The following is a 20,914-nucleotide window of genomic DNA, read 5'->3' as shown; positions in this document are numbered from 1 at the left end:
GAATTGAGAGATGAGGTCAGAGAAATAACTACCCCACCTTGGTGGGATATTAGGTTCAATATTGAGGTTCCCCCTTGGATTCAAATTGCATCGCACGTTTTAATAATTGTACAGTCAGTTACGATTTTGTATCTGTTTATACTATCGTGTAAGCTAAAACAAAAAGCAAAAAGGGAGAAATTGGAAGGATTATTTAAAAGAGGATTTGGGGTGATGGATTCAAATGTATAGCCTATATAAAGAAATGTAAGATTTGGCTGGAACCTGCAAAACACTCATCATGGCAGAAGATTCGTCAGAAGTAATATCTCTGGTATGAAAGAGATATTAAAGGGGGGAGATATAGAATCGGAATATCCTCCAACTGGGAAATTTATGCAATATAAAAATTTAAACCCAAAGGCATGTTTTGATCTCATGTTTTGAACTATATAATACAAAGGCCAAGCTGAAGCATAGGGCTGGGCAGCAAGGGGCTAATTCAGACATTTAGTAAAATACAGTGGCTCATCAAAAGGATTTGGACATTGATTGCTATCATGGGACAACGGTACCAGGGAAATGCCATTATCTGCCATTGGCTAATGCAATTAAGAGGCTGATTACCCAATACAATTGTACAAGAAACATGCCATCGATAATACAAATAAGGAATTATAATACAACAAAGGCCAGCATCATGGACAGTGGTACTGGGGTCTGAAACAAAAACAGAAAATGCTGGAAAAGCTCCAGAAACCCAAATCATAGACACTCCAGGAATTCATCCTTTACAGCATCAGTGCTAATTAGGTTTACCGAGTCCATATGTAAATTGAAGTTGCCCATTATTATTGTATGACCCATGTTACATGCAGCTCTAATTTCCTAAATTACCCTGTGCCCAACATTAGCACCACAGTTTGGTGGCTTATAAACAACTCCCAATATTTTCTGCCTGTTGTTTCTTAGCTCCACCCAAACTGATTCCACATCTTGATCCTCCGATCCAAGATCCTCTCTCGTCCCTTATTAACAGTGCTACCCCACCACATTTTCCTTTTTGCCTATCCTTCCTAAATGAAAAATATCTTGGAATATTCAGTTCCCAGTCGCGGTCACCCTGTAACCATGTCTTTAACTGCAAATCATACCCATTTACCTCTATTTGTGCCTTTAAATCATCTACCTTCTTGCAAATGCTGCATGCATTCAGATAGAATACAAGTAGATAAAGAAAGGCTTATATTTATGTAACACCTTTCACAGCCGCAGGACATTCTAAGCAGCCAATGAAGTACTTTTGAAGTAGGACATAGGAATAAGAGTAGGCCATTTAGCTCCTTGATCTTATTCCATCATTCAAGAAGATCATGGTTGATCTGCAAACTAACTCTGTATACCCATCTTTGCTTCATATCTCTTCATAGCTTTGGTTAATAAAAATCTTTTCAATCTGTTTTAAATGTAACAATTGATCTTGCATCAATTGTTATTTGTGGAAGAGAGTTCTCACTTCCACCATCCTTTGTGTGAAATGTTTCAAAATTTCACTCCTGAAAGGTCTGTCTCAAATTTTTAGACTTTTTCCCCCTGGTTCTAATGTAGTAACTGTTGCACTGTAGGAAAGGTAATAAAGTTAGATAAATTATTGATAGAATATTAAAGCCATAGAAGGCATGCACTGGATTTACCAGAATGATGCCAGGAATGGGAAATAATTATGTGGAGAAACTTGAGCTTCTGGAACTATTTCCACTCATAAGAGAAGACTAAGAGAAAATTTAACCAAAAAAAATTAAATTTTAAGGGGTTAAGATTGGGGAGCCATTGACAAGGGTCTCCAAATTGAAACGGGTCTCCAAGAGCCGAGGGAAAAAATTAAATAAATTTCTTGAGGGTTGTTGGAAATTTTGCCACAGCGGGCGGTTGAGGCAGAGATTATCACATATTATGAGCGAAAGTTGGATAATTATTTGAAGCAACAACTGTTAGAGGAAGATAAATGGAGGAAAGTGCCGAGCAGTAAGATTTGTTTTAGATTGCTCCGTCAAAAAACCTCCGTCTATGCTGTAAACTATTTGGTTATTCGATCTGTCCTCAAATGTTAACACACCCAAGTTGCTCTTCTGATGCATTACCATACCCAAAATCATTGCCCAATGTTACTGAAGCCCAGCACCTCAAAATCAATACTAAACTTAATACTGGCTCTTTCCCCAATTCACCTACATTCCACATATCTATCCTACAACTTATGCAAGTTACTGTGAACATCTCATACATAAGCTGGGCTTTAAAAAGCCAAAAGTTAAATTTCACAAAGGTAAGGAAACATAACAATCAAGTCCACCTGATTTCATGTAAAACAATCTTGATCAACAGAACCATGCAACAAAATGGAACTCAACTTATTCAGCCACTTTAAATCAGCAGCACACATCATGCATTGTGCGTTACACATTTCTACTATTACAAAGTATCTTTAACATATAAGTATGCCACTGAAAATCTATTAGTAACAGTGTGTTAATCAGTATGCCAGATTGCTGCCTTGCAATTTATCTCAATATAATTCACTTAATCAGACATAAGCCTTTGAGGGGCAGCACAATAGAAAGCACTTATCAATGAACATGTAGCATTGCATAAAGTATAGCAGGCAAGGAAAGGGACACATCTTGGTATACTTCTTGTATCTATAGTTCCTTGCAGCAAACACCTCACAATGAGTAGAACAAGGAAACGGTCTATCTCCAGAAGCAACGCGTAATGCCAGAGGCTACCACAGTCGCGCAAATAATCAGTTCAAATAAGTCTTTTGAGACCTAAACCTTGATAACGGTGTTGTAATTTATGATATTTTAAGTGAGTACAATTTTTAAAAGGACAAACTTCCCATCAGTTTCTATAGTAGGTTCCTCTGTTAAGTATTTGAGGTGAACCATTTTCATTTGTGTATGAATTGGCTTTTCCAAGAATTAAAACAAAACATATCAGCTATGTGACAGTTTAGAACATCATTATTTTCCAGTTATTGCATTTTCTAATTAAAACATGACGCAAACCGGACCTACTTGTTGGGCCGAATCTTGCCACCTTAGATTCTGCATAGGCGGAGGGATAATTTCCGGGTCAGAAACCCGGATGTGAGAGTAGCGGGCCTTCGAGTTCAATCTTCCAGAAGAAATTGTATTAGGAACCTGCCTCTGGAACGGTAGACAGGTTGACGAATTGTGAACACAAAAAGTGTGCAAGGTTTAAAAGCTTGCTGGCAAATTTCACTGCTGAGCTGATTTGGACAAGTGGCTTATGGAAGAAATGGTAGTAAGACAAGGAAGGACTGCACAATGTTCCACCAGCTCATCCCTGCAGATTATGTTGGAGGCGGTGAGGACACACAGGCAGGTGCTTATTTCAAAATGATGAGAGTAAGAGCCAGCCAGCATGACCATGGAGGCAAGGCTGGAGGTAGCTGAGATGGTTAGCAATGTGAAAAACAGGACATATATGCAGTGCAGGAAGCACTTCAGAGACCTCCTGAGGGCTGGCAAGGCAAATGGCCACAATTCTCAATTGGCGGGCATGATTATCTCACCTCCTTGGCAGTCCTCTTCACAGAAAGGCTGTAAGGCATGTCATTTGCAGCAGGATTGTCTCACAAGGTCCCGTCGTCATCCTTTGTACGTGCAGGCAGCACTCATACTCAGACCTGAAGCCCATCAAATGCCTTTTGGTTTCCACAATGCATCCCTCTTCTTGTCCTCATTGCAGAAGAGTGCACTTAACTCCTGGAAGAGGCCTAAGCTGGGGGTGGAGTCCCATTACTGGCAATCCTGATCAAAGTCATTCTGGAGATTGGCAGGATGGCAACACATCAGGCTGCCACCATAGAGGAGAAGTGGTGCAGCAAAGATTGGGTGAAAGCATTATGTATGAATGAAGCAATTGGATTTGAGCAGTTTCTTTAGTTGTGCAGCTATCATCCATGAGTATACATTTCAAGCTCAGCAACATGTGAGGGTGTGAAACCACTATCACCTACATGCTTGAGGTCTTATTTCTCCCGCAGGGACAATGCCAGAAGTACAATGGGAGTGGTACATGGAGGCAGCGCAGATCTCAGCGTAAGAGCAGCAGTCTGAGGAATTATCGTCATAGGTTATAAGACCATATGACATAGGAGCAGAAATTAGGCACTTTGGCCCATCGAGTCTGCTCCGCCATTCAATCATGGCTGATAAGTTTCTCAACCCCATTCTCCCACCTTCTCCCCGTAACCTTTGATCCCTTACCAATCAAGAACCTATCTATCTCGGTCTTAAATACACTCAATGACCTGGCCTCCACAGCCTTCTGTGGCAATGAATTCCATAGATTCGCCACTCTCTGGCTAAAGAAGTTTCTCCTCATTTCTGTTCTAAAAGGTCTTCCCTTTACTCTGAGGCTGTGCCCTCGGGTCCTAGTCTCTCCTACTAATGGAAACATCTTCACACCCTCCACCAGTGCAGATGCACTCAACTCTGTGGGGCCTCAGTCCCATATAGAATGGGTGGCACGAGGTGAAGAGCACCTCACATCTGAACAGGTGGTATGACAGTGATAGCTATAGGGAATCCTAATGGAGTTCTGAGAGTAGCTCCAGGCATACTCAGCTTTGATAGATGCTAAGCCTTGAGGGTCATACATGAGGCAGTTGTTTGAGGAGCAGCAAAGGGAACTTTGTAGCCATCTGTAGCCAAGTATTGTAGAGAAGTCCATCCATGACACGAGTGCCGTGATCCCTCAGGTGTGTGAGAGCACATGAGCTCCACCATTGAAAGAGTAGCCATGCTCATGCAGAGTCAAATGCAGCAGGCCAATGAGTGGATGCAGGACCAGCACTACGCTATGTTGGCAACCTTAGGCTGCATTGATCGATTAGTTGCAGTGATGGCTCAGAACTGCATGGAAAAGCAGTCAAGTGTCCTCCTATTCTTGGAGGGAAGTACAGATGGGCCCTGAAAGGGCAGAGAAAGGCAGGGATGATGGCAATGGCTCTCCTCAAACCACTCACCCCCCAGTCTCTAGTCACCTCCTTAGCACCTCTGACAGAACCACAAAACCCCAAGTCATGCGCCCAGGAGCAAGGCTGTGCCTGCACAGGTGCAAATGGATAGTCTGAGATGGGGCTTTTGGCACTGCAACCCAGAGGTCGTACGCCACAAGAAACTCATTTGCTAGAGCAGAGAAACAATTGTGGTGCCTTCTGGATCTGCTCTAATCACAGTGGTAGCACCATGTACATGTATAAGGAGAAAAACAAGGAAATGGCTTTAGTTGCACAATGGGATTCACTTGGATACTTTCTTTAATGATGAATAACTTTAGTGCAATTAAGTCATTTGTCTTGGCCACCTGCTAAGTTCTTAGTGTCACATTGCACATGGACTATTAGAAGCTGAAAAGATGTGAGCTCAATGAATGTAATGGATCACAGTGTTAGAGTGGGAGGGGTAGCGGAGTAATTTACTTAAAGCAAGGAGATCTCTATGTTAAGATGGGCTTGAGTGCTGTCACAGGGGCTCAGGTGCCAAGAATACAGTGCTGCACACTCCACAATCAAGTGAATCTTGACTGGATGTGGGCACTACATGCTTCTGAGGTATGCAGATCAATGGGCACAGGCATCAGCAGGGTCTCTGGATGGGAATGCTCCACTGGCTGTTTATTATTGTCTTCCTCCTGTGCTGAGGATGCTTAGCAGTCCCCACCATCCTCCAGCTCCAGTTCCCTTCCTCTAGTTGTGCAGATTGCAGGAGACCACCAATGCAGGAGTTCCTCAAAGGGCTATATTGGAGGGCACCCTGGTCAAGGAACTGCATTTTAAGCAAGTAAATAGCCTACTCAATGATTGTCCTGGTCACCAAATAACAACAATTACAACCCTCATTTGCCTCTGTAAGGAGTCTCCATCGGTGTTGATCAGCCATATTTTCATACCCCTTGTCACCCAGGAGCCATCCATGGAGGCAGTTCAGAGGATTGAAGCACTGGAGTCTACCTCAGGCATGGCAACTACCGGGGAACCTTGCACAAGCTTTCATCCTTTTGTGGTGGTTGCATAACAGCTACACACTGAAGAGTTGAATCCCTTACTATTCTCCAATACTTTTGGTTAGTCAGATAGTGCTTTGATGGTCACATAGATACAATCTATCACGCCCTGTACCTGAAGGAATCCTACCATGGAGACAAAGTTGACAGCCCTCTGGTCCAGACTGGTAGCATCCATTTTGAACCACAAGTAGTTCAATGCCTTGGATACAAAGCATCCACTACTTTAGTGATGTAACTGTGGACAACAGAGTGTGAGATCATGCAGATGTCAGCATTGGACTCCTGGAAATTCAACGTTATGGTTACCTAGACCGCTATGTGCAATGGACGTCCAATGACTCCTTCTGGCTTCAGATCCTCCTCTAAAGTCTGTGACCGCCTGATGTAAGAGCTGCAGCTTTCGAAGATAGTGTTGCTTAGAGAGCAGCACAAATTAATAATTCTCAAAATAGAAGTGGAAAGTTTAATCACATGTGGCTTGGAGATGTCCAAGAAGCTGATCTTTTGTCTTTAGACCCTGTGCTGAGGGTAGCACCTTCTTCCACCTCATGGCCTGCGGTCAACCACTTCACTGCGTCCAGCTGCATATGCATGCCACAGTTCTTCCAATTGCTGGCCCTCCCATTATGGCTGCTGAGTTGAGTAATTCTGCAGCTCCTCCTCTGTGGTCACTCGACCTTAGAACAGGTCCCTGTGCATGCTTGAAGGCACAAAGGAATTAGGCCGCAGGAACAGGCAGTAATCTCTTCGCCCCTAGCATTAGCAGTAACAGCAGTCTCAGTGAACAATTCCTCTAATGGCAAGCCTCTGCCTATGGCTAACCTCAGGCTTGCTGCTTTTCCCCTTTATAATTTGGAGTGCAATTCAATTTCAGGCTTCAATGACCCCCACTGTGAATTTGCCTCCTATGAGTTGCTGAGTTCTGGAAGCTGCATGCGACCCGTGCGCTGCTGGTAAAGAACCATTACCATGGGGAATTGGCTCCTTAAAAATTTCCTTCAACTGGCTTCCTGCCACTGCCACACAAGTTGCCGGAAGCAAAAAACGCACCCTGAGAAAAATTAGTGTTGGCAAGAAGATATGGGATACTGTCCCACACCTTCTTTAAAAAAAAATATTTCCCCATGCCTCCAAAGACTGGGAACCCCCACAGCCCCCAACACCCCTTAGAATCCAATGCATTATAAATTGATTTTTCATGGTTGAGTAAAATCTTTCTTCCTTTTACCTGTCGAAGGCGTTTATTAGAGGTTGGTGGCAGAGGTTTCTTCAAGTTACTGCAAAATACCTGCAGGCATTTCATCCAGTCCTACAAGAGCAAAAAAATATTTACAGTAACTACAGGTAATATCTATATAACAGAACCACGAAATAATTTCTAACTTCATTATCAACTTTTATTTACTGTTACGACTTTAATAAGCCAAATACAGGTAATATATTGAAATGATTTAATTTATTCTTCATCTAAAGCTAATAATCAGTTTAGTGCAGTAAATGTTCATTGTTCAAAGGACAAAAAAGCTGCAAACCCACGCTGGTAATTGTAGGAGGAATGGAAATCAGGAGTACCACCATAGGGTGATGATATAATAGGTACATGGGACAATAAGCTACAAAACAAAATTCAGTGCGCTAAAAAAAACAGCGACTGCGAAATTAAGGGTGGAATGAGAAGGCGAAAGTTGCCTGGACAGAGAGAGGGAAGCTTGAGCTTGTCGCAGCAGCAACGTCTGCAACAGATTTATAGAGTGTTACCTTTTAAATTGTGTACAACCCATATGCTAACCTGTATGTGAGTTAAGACAATTAGACATGGAACTGGAGAAGGGTAGCTGGAATAGTTTGAGGCTAACTTTGCAGACAAGGTCCAGGGTTTCCTGGGAGGGCCAAGATCCAGACTCTGACTGAATACACACAGGCTGTGGTACTAGTTGAAATACTAATTTTCTTTCTGATTTTAGATTACAAGATTCTCATTAAGAGGCAACTTTAAACTTAAGAAATTCTTTATGACTTGATCTCTCAGAACAAAATGGGTTTAATCAGGAGTTGATTGAGATTTCTAAATAAGACCTCACTGTATAAGGGTTCTATATTTGATGCAATTACCAGGAGATATTAGATAGAACCATTTTTTATATAGCATGCAGCAGTTTGGTCTCATTACCCCCAATTTATTTATTCTGGCACCAGTTCTGTAAAGGAAGTTTTCCTCCCTTCCTTACGTTGCAGTTAAGAATATTATACCTGTTCTCTGTGACAATAAAAACACCAAAGCCCAAAACCCATGGGCTGGGTGGGAGAGGTTAAGAGGGGAAAGGAAAATAATTTGTTATGTGGTATTCCTTCATGTAGCCAGCTTTCCTCAATCTGTGATGTCAATTTCATTCCAATACATACACATTTTGGAAAGTTTTTCAAATTATTCTACTATTTAGCAAATTGTGCTGTCAACATCTTTGTAATGTACTCTGATCCCTTTTTGATAACCCTTAACAGAGTGGTGTGCCTGAACATTACAGTCAATAAAATTAGTTGGCCCATTTTCCATGGTCTAACTTATCTCTGCTTTTTCACTGATCTTAGAACAATAATGCAAGTTAGTTTCAAGCTGTCTTCGTTCTTATTTGGAACTATTACGATGACTGTTGTTTGTCTTACTGATTCTGACCTTTCGATTCTGGCTCTCCATTCCCAAATACAGTGAGCAATTGAAAAAAGAACTGTTTTTTTAAAAACATACATACAGATACACTCCAGCCTAAGAGATGAAACAGTTAATGTTGGAATTAATCAGGTCAGGCAGACACTTCCCAATCTTATCCCTGGTTTTGCAGAATCCTTTGAGATTTTGACATGTCACACCAACAACTTAGATTTATCCAAAGCCTTTAATGTGGTAGAAACAGACAAGGCATTTCACAGGAGTGTTTTTCATTCATTCATGGGATGTGAGCTTCGCTAGCTGGGCCAACATTTATTGCCCATCCCTAGTTGCCCTTGAAAAGGTGATGCTGAGCTGCCTTCTTGAACCGCTGTAGCCCATGTGGTGTAGGTACACCCACAGCGCTGTTAAGAAGGCAGTTCCAGGATTTTGACCCAACGACAGTGAAGGGATGGCGAAATACTTCCAAGTTAGGGTGGTGACTGACTTGGAGGGGAACTTCCAGGTGGCGGTGTTCCCATCTATCTGCTGCCCTTGTCCTTCTAGGTGGTAGTGGTTGTGGGTTTGGAAGGTGCTGTTGAAGGAGCCTTGGTCAATTCCTGTAGTGCATCTTGTAGATGGTACACACTGCTGCCACTGTGCGTCAATGGTGGAGGGTGTGAATGTTTGTGATTGTGGTGCCAATCAAGCGGGCTGCTTTGTCCTGGATGGTTGTCGAGCTTCTTGACTGTCGTGGGAGCTGAACTCATCCAGGTAAGTGGGGAGTATTCCATCACACTCCTGACTTGTGCCTTGTAGATGGTGGACAAGCCTTGGGGAGTCAGGTGGTGGGTTACACGTCACACGATTCCTAGCCTCTGACCTGCTCTTGTAGCCACAGTGTTTATATGGCTAGTCCAGTTCAGTTTCTGGTCAATGGTAACCCCCAGGATGTTGACAATGGGGGATTCAGTGATGGTAATGCCATTGAACATCAAGGGGTGATGGTTGGATTCTCTCTTGTTGGAGATGGTCATTGCCTGACACTTGTGTGGCACGAATGTTACTTGCCACTTGTCAACCCAAGCCTTGATATTGTCTAGGTCTTGCTGCATTTGGACATGGACTGCTTCAGCATCTCAGTCGTGAATGGTGCTGAACATAGTGTATCATCAGCGAACATCCCCACTTCTGACCTTATGATGGAAGGAAGGTCATTGATGGAGCAGCTGAAGATGGTTGGGCCTAGGACACTACCCTGAGGAACTTCTTCAGTGATGTGGTGGAGCTGAGATGACTGACTCCAACAACCACAACAATCTTCCTTTGTGCTAGGTATGACTCCAACCAGTGGAGAGTTTTTCCCGATTCCCAGTGACTCCAGTTTTGCTAGGGCTCCTTGATGCAACACTCAGTCAAATGCGGCCTTGATGTCAAGGGCAGTCACTCTAACCTCACCTCTGGTGTTCAGCTCTTCTGTCCACGTTTGAACCAAGGCTGTAATGAGGTCAGGAGCTGAGTGGCCCTGGCGGAACCCAAACTGAGCATCAGTGAGTAGGTCATTGCTAAGCAAGTGACGCTTGATAGCACTGTTGAAAACCCCTTCCATTATTTTACTGATGATCGAGAGTAGACTGATGAGGTGGTAATTGGCCGGGTTGGATTCGTCCTGCTTTTTGTGTACAGGGCATTCCTGGGCAATTTTCGACATAGCTGGGTAGATGCCGGTGTTGTAGCTGTACAGGAACAGCTTGGCGAGGGGCGCACCAAGTTCTGGAGCAAAAGTCTTCAGTACTATTGCCGGAATATTGTCAGGGCACACAGCCTTTGCACTATCCAGTGCCTTCAGCCATATCTTGATATCACGTGGAGTCAATAAAATTTGCAGAACACTAGAATCTCTGATGCTGGGGGCCTTCGGAGTAGGCCGAGATGAATCATCCACTCGGCACTTCTGGCTGAAGATTGTAGCAACTGCTTCAGCCTTATCTTTTGCACTGATGTGCTGGGCTCCTCCAACATTGAGGATGGGGTTATTTGTAGAGCCTCCTCCTCCAGTGAGTTGTTTAATTGTCCACTACCATTTATTACTAGATTTGGCAGTACTGCAGAGCTTAGATCTGATCCGTTGGTTGTGGGATCGCTTAGCCGTGCCTATCACTTGCTGCTTATGCTGTTTGGCATGCAAGTAGTACTGTGTTGTAGCTTCATCAGATTGACACCTCAATTTTAGCTATGCCTGGTGCTGCTCCTGGCATGCCCTCCTGCACTCTTCATTGAACCAGGGTTGATCCCCCAGCCTGATGGTAATAGTAGAGTGGGGATATACCAGGTCATGAGGTTACAGATTGTGTTTGAGGACAATTCTGCTGCTGCGGATGGCCCACAGCGCCTCATGGATACCCAGTCTTGAGCTGCTATATCAGTTTGAAATATATCCCATTTAGCACGGTGGTAGAGCCACACAATGCGATGGAGGGTATCCTCAATGTGAAGGCGGGACTTCGTCTCCACAAGGACCATGCGGTGGTCACTCCTACAGATACAGGTGCATCTGCAGCAGGGAGGTTGGTGAGAATGAGGTCAAGCATGTTTATCCCTCTTGTTGGTTCCCTCACCACCTGCAGGGACCCTGCACCTATGTCATTTAGGACTTAGCCAGCTTGGTCAGTAGTGGTGCTACCGAGCCACTCTTGGTGATGGACACTGAAGTTTCCCACCCAGACTACATTCTGCACCCTTGCCACCCTCAGTGCTTCCTCCAAGTGGTGTTCAACATGGAGGAGCACTGATTCAGCAGCTGAGGGAGGGCGGATAATCAGCAGGAGGTCTCCTTGCCCTTGTTTGACCTGATGCCATGAGATTTCATGGGGTCTGGAGTCGATGTTGAGGATTCCCAGGACAACTCCCTCCCAGCTGTATACCACTGTGCCGCTGCCTCTGCTGGGCCTGTCCTGCCGGTGGGTCAGGACATACCCAGGGATGTTGATGGTGGTGTCTGGGACATTATCTGTAAGGTATGATACCATGAGGATGACTATGTCAGGTTGTTGCTTGACTAGTTTGTGAGACAGCTCTCCCAATTTTGGCACTAGCCCCCAGAAGTTAGTAAGGAGGACTTGGCAGGGTCAACAGGGCTGAGAATGCTGTTGTTGTTTCTGGTGCCTAGGTTGATGCTGGGTGGTGCGTCCGGTTTCATTCCTTTTTTGTGGCTTTGTAGCGGTTTGTTACAACTGAGTGGCTTGCTAGGCCATTTCAGAGGGCATGTAAGAGTCAACCACATTGCTGTTATCAAACAAAATCTGACACCAAGCCAAATATGGTGATATTAGGACAGGTGATCGAAAACTTGGTCAAGAGTTTTAAGGAGTATTAAAGACGGAGATGTGGAGACGTTTAGGGAGGGAATCCCAGAGTTCAGGACCTAGGTAGCTGAAGGCATGACCATCATTGGTGGAGTGATGAAAATCAAGGATATACACGAGTCAAAATTCATGTACTAAAGATCTGAAGGTTTAAAAAAAAAATCTTTCATGGGATGTGTGCATCACCGGCAAAGCCAACATTTGTTGCCCATCCCCAATTGCCTTTTAACTGAATTGCTTGCTAAGTCATTTCAAAGGGCAGATCAGAGTCAAGCACACTGCTGTGGGTCTGGAGTCACATGTAACCAGACCAGGTAAGGATGGCAGATTTCCCTTCCTAAAGGATATTAGTGAATCAGATGGGTTTTTACGACAATCAATGATCGTTGTCATGATCACCATTACTGATACTACCTTTCAATTAAAATTAAATTTAAATAAATTCAATTAAATCAACAGGAAATTTTAGGCTTGTGTATGAATTTCAACGATGGTGCGATGCCAGGTACGTAGGCTGTACCCCCAACAATTGGCTGATCAAATCAAACAGCATGTTCCTTTGGTTATTCTTAATAGGCAGACTACAGACCGTACTCAACTAGCCTGTGCTTGTAAAACCCAAAACAAAATGTCTACCATCAGATGTGATTCTGCAGTTGGCAGCACTTGCTGAGTGCTAATGGCTACACTAACAACCTATTTAAGATAATTAGTTGAGCTTGTAGTGTGGCTTATTTATGCTTGCTACAAGCAATATACATTCATATGCAGAGACCAGTTCTCTGCAACCAAAAGGAATATGTTCAAGCCTTGCGCCTTTTTTTGAATTTTCTGGGAGCTTGGGGAGCCTATAGTTCCGCGTTGCTTTCTCCGTTGCAATGCCTTGGCAAATCAGAGTCGGCTTGTCAACCAATAACCCTTTACTCCTGCAGTATAAATTGTTTTGATTGTTTGAAATTTGGCATTCTTTCATTCGTCTTGATGAGTGCAAGATGAAAAGTTTCAGCAACGTCTTTTTTTCAGCAATGTTCAAGTTCTGTACTACCAAGCTATTGTTCTTGAGTGTTGTTGGAGCTGCATTCATTTAGGCAAGTGGAGAGTATTCCATCATGCTCCCGACTTGTGCCTTACAGATGGAGGACAGGCTTTGAAGAGTCAGGTGAGTTCCCTGTAGCAGAATTTCCAGCCTCTGATCTGTACTTGTAGCCACGTTTTTTATATGACTGGTTCAGTTAAGTTTCTGGTCAATGTTGATGTTGGGAGATTCTGTGATGATAATGTTATTGAATGACAAGAGGAGATGGTTAGACTCTCTTACCAGAGGGAGCCATTGTGACATGAATGTTACTTGTCACTTATCAGACTAAACCTGAATGTGGTCCAGGTCTTGCTACATGCAGGCATGTACTACTTCAACATTTGAGATGTTATGAATGGGAATGAACACACTGCAATCAGCAAACATCCGCACTTCTGACCTTATGATGGAGGGAGGGTCACTGATGCAGCAGCTTAAGATGGTGGGACACTACCTTGAGGAACTCCTGTAGCAAATGTCATACAACATGATTGATAGCTTTTTTTAATGAATGGTGTATGCAAAGCAGGAGTGATAGACCTGCACGCAGCCATAGTAAGTACTGAGTACAGTTTTGAAAATGCCATTATAGAAAGAATATTAAAAACTAGAGGGTGTACAATAAATTTCATCAGAATACCAGGATGAGAAATGTACTTAAGAAAGATTGGGGATACTAAGTCTATTTCCACTAAAGAGGTCAAGAAGTCACTCTGCAAAGAATTTTTTTTCAATTATGAAGGGTGTTGATTAGGTGATGAAGGAAAGACTATGTTCTATGAGTGGGGAGTGAGTGAGTGACCATCGATTAAAATGATCACTCAGCAAATATACAGATAGATTAGTATAGATTTCTTCACGTAGCGAGTTGTTTTAGCATGAAATATTTTACCACAAGGAATAGTTGAGAGCCCATTGCACCTTTTAAGTAAAGATTAAATAAACATTTGCAACAATGGAAGATACAGGGATATAAGGGTGTAGTGAGAAGAGGAGCACAGAGGATTGAATTAGTTTTGGATTGCTCCAGAATTGGCACATACAAGATGGGCTAAATGACCTTCTTTAGTGCTGCAAATTCCCATTATTCTGTGCCAGCCTATCTTTCAGAACCACAGATTTACAGCAAGAGGTCACTCTTCTTTGCTCTTTGGGTTGACCTCCGGTTAGGGTGTTCCATTTTTTTCTTCTCTCCAACCAATTTGCTCTCCTTTTGAGTTGTTGCTGAGTTTCATGTTCGATGTAAAGAGGATTTTCAAAATGGGTTTTTTTAACTACCTTCTTGCATGCTGAACTGTTTTATTTCTAAATATTTATACTGTCTTTTGTATTGTCTCTTGTGTTTCAAAAATAGCCTAATTTATACAATTTTTGAACAATGAGACATTGTTGTAACTTATTTAAAAGGCCAGCTATCAATTATTTTCAACACCAACAGCTTATTGATGAGCATAAAACGTCACCTTGTTTGTCAACAAGAGCTTTGCAAGATAGTCATTATGTCACTGAAATACTGCTGTCAGTTTTCTTTAGCTACGAGAAGACAGTACACTGAACATTTGGTTAACACAGTCATGCCAAAGTTATAATCATTTAGCTTCCAACATTTTACCTGAGCCTGTTCTGGAGTCTCTGCTGCAAAGTAGAAGATGTAATGGTCTTCACTAAAGTGCTGTACTACTATTTGAAAACAGTTTGGCCTAAGAAAAGGAAAATTACAGGAAACAAATTAATCCATGAAAGTGCAGTACAACTAATCTCTACTGGAGAAGAAATTTTGATCAGTCTGTATTTGTTCTTTTTTTAAATTCATTCATGGGATGTGGGTGTTGCTGGCTAGGCCAGCACTTATGGCCGACCCAATTGTCCTCGAGAAGGTGCTGGTGAATTGTCTTCTTGAACCGCTGCAGTTCATGTGGCACAAGTACACCCACAGTGCTGTTAGGGAGGGAGTTCCAGCATTTTGACCCTGCGACCGTGAAGGAATGGCAATATATTTCCAAGTCAGGATGGTGAGTGGCTTGGAGGGGAACTTCCAGGTGGTGGTGTTCCCATGTGTCTGCTGCTCTTGTCCTTCTAAATGGTAGCGGTCGTGGGTTTGGAAGGTGCTGTCTGAGGAACCTTGGTGAGTTCCTGCAGTGCATCTAGTAGATGGTACACACTGCTACCACTGTGCATCGGTGGTGGAAGGAATGAATGCTTGTGGATGGGGTGCTTTGTCCTGGATGGCGTCAAGCTTCTTGAGTGTTGTTGAAGCTGCACTCATCCAGGCAAGAGGAGAGTATTCCATCACACTCCTGACATTTGCCTTGGAGATGGTGGACAGTTTTGTCAAAACTGCAACTTATAATATTCATGCATATTTCACAACCCTAAAGTTGCAGCCTCCCAGTTGGTTCAATTCTAATTTCTTCCTCCCTTTGACAAATAGGTGGGAGTTTAAAAATGTAAGGTTTAGAATATTAGCACATTATGAAAATAGCTATTTCAAATTCAAAAATGTCTGTGTTCTCATTTTACTGATCACCACCATACATTTAATACACTGTAACCTAATACACTGTAACCTCTCCAGTCTTATTGTTTGGAAACACTATTCATCCGGAAATTGTTTTGAGCAGATCAAAGCAACTCACGGCACAATTTTAGAACAGTATTTTGGGAGCAAAAACATGGAAATTACAGTATTTGGATATGTAAAACTTTTTTTTTTAAAAACTGCTTTATAATGTTTATCACTGCTTTTTGCTTAAAGTAAAATATTTATATCGACAGTGTTTTCTGGTTCATACACTTGTGAGTAGGCATTCCAACATCATTCTATAATCCAGAATTTTCCTAAATCCAGAAATGACTTGGTCCCAAGCAGCCCAGTTTGGAAAGGTTACAGTATACAATATAAAAACAGAAAATGCTCGAAATATTCAGCAGGTCAGACAGCAGTGATGGAGAGGGAAACAGAGTTAACATTTCAGGTTGATGAGCTTTCATCAGAACTTAAAAAACAGATGTTTCCAGACCTCCTGAATATGTACAGCATTTTCTGTTTTAATTTCACATTTCCAGCATCTGCAGTATTTTATTTTTTGGACCATCTTAAGTTTCCTTGCTGTGAAAGTGATAGAAACCAGGGCTAAACAGCAGGGGCCAACAATCAAAAATTGCAAAGTACTTTCACTAGATGCAGCTGATGGTGTTAATATATGCATCCTTGAGGTTCACAGCCACTTACCCAGAAATAATGGTGTAATAAAACTAATAACTACTGTAAGCACAATGAATGGGTAAACAAGTTTCTAATTCTTAATTAGGAACATTTTAGTTTTGTTAAGCAGAGAGAAATTTCTCCAGTAACTTGGCAACAATGAACTATATAATCCTGTAATCAATATTTTTATAGTATATACACTCAAAACAAAGCCTCCCCAACTGATGAAAATCCTGTTTGAACGATAACTTTCCCAGACGATTTCCTATAACGATATGCTCAAAAAGATTTGATCCCAGAAATCCAAGAAATGTTAGTATTCTTCCTAATATAAGTTCAGAGTCATAGAAGAATCAATGAGTCAATACCAAAGCTGATATAGGGTAATCAAAAGGCTGGATTAATTAACAGGCATTATTGAAACATGACGCAAGGAACTACATCCCAAAATATACTATTTGGTGATGCACGAAATTAGTGCAAAGATGGACTAAAAGGTTTCTATTTCAAAACTATTAAAATATGCACAATGTAAATTATTTGCTACCAAATTGACAAAGATTAACGTTTTTTAAATTTACAAAGACAGGCAAAGCTCAGAATATTTTCTTACAAGGGCCTAATATTGAAGCACTGGAATGGTAAGGCATACAACAAGTGTATTCAGTCTAACTTGTCCTGACTCTTTCCCCAGAACTTTGTAATATTTTTCCCTTTAAGCATTTAGCTAATTCTCTCTTGAAAGTTACTACTGAATTTGCTTTCACTGCCCTTTCAGGCAGAGCTTTCCAGATCACAACAACTCACTGTGTATATACATAAAAGATTTCCTTGTATCACCTCAGGTTCTAAACTCAAACACCAATCTATGTTGTCTGGTTACCAATCCTTCAACCAGTGGAAACATTTCTCCTATCAAAACCATTCATGGTTTTGAAGACTATCAAATCCCCTCTTCACCATCTCTGCTCCAAGGGGAACATCCTTAGCTTCTCTAATCTCCCTCACTTAGTCCCTCATTCCTGGTGCTATTGTAGTAAATCTCTTCTGCTCCCTCTAAGGCCTTAATATCCTTCCTAAATAAAGCATGGTGCCCAGAACTGAGCACAATACTCCAGCAGTGGCCTCGCCAGTGTTTTATAAAGGTTTAGTGCAAATCTTTCCTTTTGTATTCCAAGTTTCTAATAATACAAAAACATATGCCATCCATGGCTGTAGCATCCTTCCCAATCTGTCACACTACCTTCCAAGATTTGTGCTAGTATCTCCACATATCTCTGTTCCTAAGCTACTGGGAGATAAGAAGAGTAAAAAAAGACTCTCAAGGGTGCTGTATTTAGATGCTTTATGCACCAGAGATGAAATGATTACATAATATACACAAAATATTAAGCAGATCATGTCCCTGCAATTTTGTTTACAGGATAACTTAGACAATACACTGAGATGTAGAGGATAAGCCAATGAGGAATAAAGTACAAGAGTATAAGAAGACATGAGAAAACTTGCAGACTGGACAGTTAAGTGGCAAATTAACTTTGACATAATAAATGTGAGGTGATGCACATTGATAAGAAAAATAGAAAGATCACCTCCTGAGAAAATAAATACAATGGGTTAGAAGAGCAAAAGAATCTAGTGATACAGGGGAACAAATCACTAAATAAAAAAGTACTGCAGTTTCACAAAGCAATTAAAAATGCTAATAAAGCCCCAGTGTTCATTTATAGGGGTGTGGAATTCAAAAGTAGTGAAATGTTAAACTTGTCCAGGACCCTGGCCAGGTTTTACACTTACAGTACTGGTCTCTATGCTATAAAAAGTATATAAAAAGTACAAAAAAATTTGGAAAGATGGTACGAGAAAGAAAGAACTGAGAGATTACAGCTATAAGGAAAGATAGAGCAGGTTGGGATTTCTTTCTTTATAAGAAAGACTTAGAAGCAACCTGACCTTTAAAGTTATGAATGGATAGGACAGGGTAGATGTGGAGAGAATGTTTCCATCTTGGACCAATCTAAAACTAGGGACAATAAATAAGAGATAATTACTAATAAATCCAATACGGAAATAACAAGAAATTGCATTCCTCAGAGCGGTTAGAACGTGAAGCTCACTGCCTCAGGAAGTGGTTGAGGTAAATGGCCTGAATGCTTTCAAAAGGAAATTAGATAACTAGACAAATACATAAGTGAAAAGGAATAGAAAGATATGCTGTAATGCTGATATGAGGTACTTAGAATGGGAGGAGACTCATGGAAACATTGAAACTAGGAGGAGTAGGTCATTCGGCCCTTTGAGCCAGCTCCACCATTCATTATGATCATGGCTGATCATCCAACTCAATAGCCTGCTTCCGCTTTCTCCTCACATCCCTTGATCCCCTTCATCCCAAGAGCTATATCTAACTCCCTCTTGAAAACATACAATGTTTTGGCTTCAACTACTTGGTCGCAAATTCCACAGGCTCACCACTCTTTGGGTGAAGAAATTTCTCCTCATCTCAGTCCTAAATGGTCTACCTTGTATCCTCAGACTGTGACCCCTGGTTCTGGACCTCCCCACCATCAGGAACATCCATCCTGCATCTACCCTATCTAGTCCTGTTAGAATTTCATTGGTTTCTACGAGATCCCCCCTCATTCTTCTGAACTCCAGTGAATATAATCCTGACCAACTCAATCTCTCCTCATATGTCAGTTCCGCCATCCCAGGAATCAGTCTGGTAAACCTTCGCTGCACTCCTTCTATAGCAAGAACATCCTTCCTCAGATAAGGAGACCAAAACTGCACACAATGTTCCAGGTGTGGTCCCACCAAGGCCCTGTATAATTGCAGCAAGACATCCCTGCTCCTGTACTTGAATCCTCTTGCTATGAAGGCCAACGTACCATTTGCCTTCTTTACCGCCTGCTGCACCTGCAAGCTTACCTTCAGCGACTGGTGTACGAGGACACCCAGGTCTCGTTGCACATTCCCCTCTCTCAATTTATAGCCATTCAGATAATAATCTGCCTTCCTGTTTTTGCTACCAAAGTGGATAACCTCACACTTATCCACATTATACTGCATCTGCCATGCATTTGCCCACTCATTCAGCTTGTCCAAATCACATTGAAGCATCTCTGCATCCTCCTCACAGCTAACCCTCCCAACCAGTTTTGTGTCATCTGCAAATTTGGAGATATTACATTTAGTTCCCTCATCTAAATCATTAATATATATTGTGAATAGCTGGGGTCCCAGCACCGATCCCTGTGGTACCCAACTAGTCACTGCCTGCCATTCGGAAAAAGACCCGTTTATTCCTACTCTTTGTTTCTTGTCTGCCAACCAGTTTTCTAGCCATCTCAATACACTATCCCCCAATCCTCTGCGCTTTAATTTTACACGCTAATTTCTTATGTGGGACTTTGTCAAAAGCCTTCTGAAAGTCCAAATGAACCACATCCACTGGCTCCCCCTCATCAACTCTACTAGTTACATCCTCAAAAAATTCCAGTAGATTTGTCAAGCGTGATTTTCCTTTCGTAAATCCATGCTGACTCTGTCTGAATCAGCCACTGTTTTCCAAGTGCTCAGCTATTAAATCTTTTATAATGGACTCTAGAATTTTCCCCACTACCGACGTCAGGCTGACTGGTCTATAATTCCCGGTTTTCTCTCTACCTCCCTTTTTAAGTAGTGGGGTTACATTAGCTACCCTCCAATCTGTAGGAACTGTTCCACAGTCTATAGAATCTCGGAAGATGACCACCAATGCATCCACGATTTCTAGGGCTACTTCCTTATGCACTCTGGGATGTAGATTATCAGGCCCTGGTCCTCCAGACTCATGTGGAGTATAAACATCAACAAAGACTAATTGGCTGAATGGCTTCTTTCCGTGATATATATTCTACAAAATTCTATGCAAGTTAAAATTACTGCAGAATTACTCGTAAACCATCATGAGCAAAATCAGTTGGAAATCTGAAACAAATAAATGGATCAGCTGTGTATTTCCAACATTGACACCTGAAAGGAAAAGAGATACTTAAATATTTCAATCCATTATAAAGTGGGAGTTTTACAGGGTTCTAAAATAGTAACTTGTTTTTTAAAAAAAAATTCCTCTTTCAGGTGCACTGCGAGGAGTATAGTACAGTGTATTGAATTAAATGAAGCATATAAATTGTTCTCAAGCAGAAAGAGCGTTTCGACCCTGGGCAATGACGATACAAGAAGAAAGTACATTATATCTGCTCCTGGACACAAAATAAATTTTATTGGAAAGGGCAGTTGGAACTCAGGATGATCAAAATAGGGAGTGATCTTTTTTGAGAGCAGAGGCGGAAGAGAAAATATGTTTGGTGATCGTGTTCTATTGCAAGTGGAAGAAATAACAGAAATTGATCTGATAAGTGATAAATGAAAATAATCTAGTATGATAGAAGTTAAGGACATCATCAGATGAGAAGGGGGAAGAGAGCAGATGAAGTGAAAATGAAACACTTTGAAGATTATCAGATTAGCCATGATCTCACTGAATGGCAGAG

At 41.8% G+C, this 20,914-nt stretch overlaps 1 protein-coding gene across 1 annotated transcript in view; it reads right to left on the bottom strand.

The window, feature by feature from the left end:
* The window catches only part of LOC144694404 (ras GTPase-activating protein 1-like), a 219,550-nt gene that overhangs the window by 85,437 nt on the left and 113,199 nt on the right, over positions 1-20,914 (bottom strand). Inside the window, exons 12-13 of the mRNA XM_078564770.1 lie at positions 14,781-14,868; positions 7,307-7,387 (exon numbers count right to left, since the gene is read on the bottom strand). Of these exons, the coding sequence (XP_078420896.1) occupies positions 7,307-7,387; positions 14,781-14,868 (169 nt within the window). The remainder of the gene's footprint in view (positions 1-7,306; positions 7,388-14,780; positions 14,869-20,914) is intronic.

Source organism: Cetorhinus maximus, chromosome 2 (assembly GCF_964194155.1).
Source record: "Cetorhinus maximus chromosome 2, sCetMax3.hap1.1, whole genome shotgun sequence".
Lineage (NCBI taxonomy): Eukaryota > Metazoa > Chordata > Chondrichthyes > Lamniformes > Cetorhinidae > Cetorhinus > Cetorhinus maximus.
Note: the sequence above shows the minus strand (reverse complement) of the source record. Positions and strands in the feature narration are given on the sequence as shown.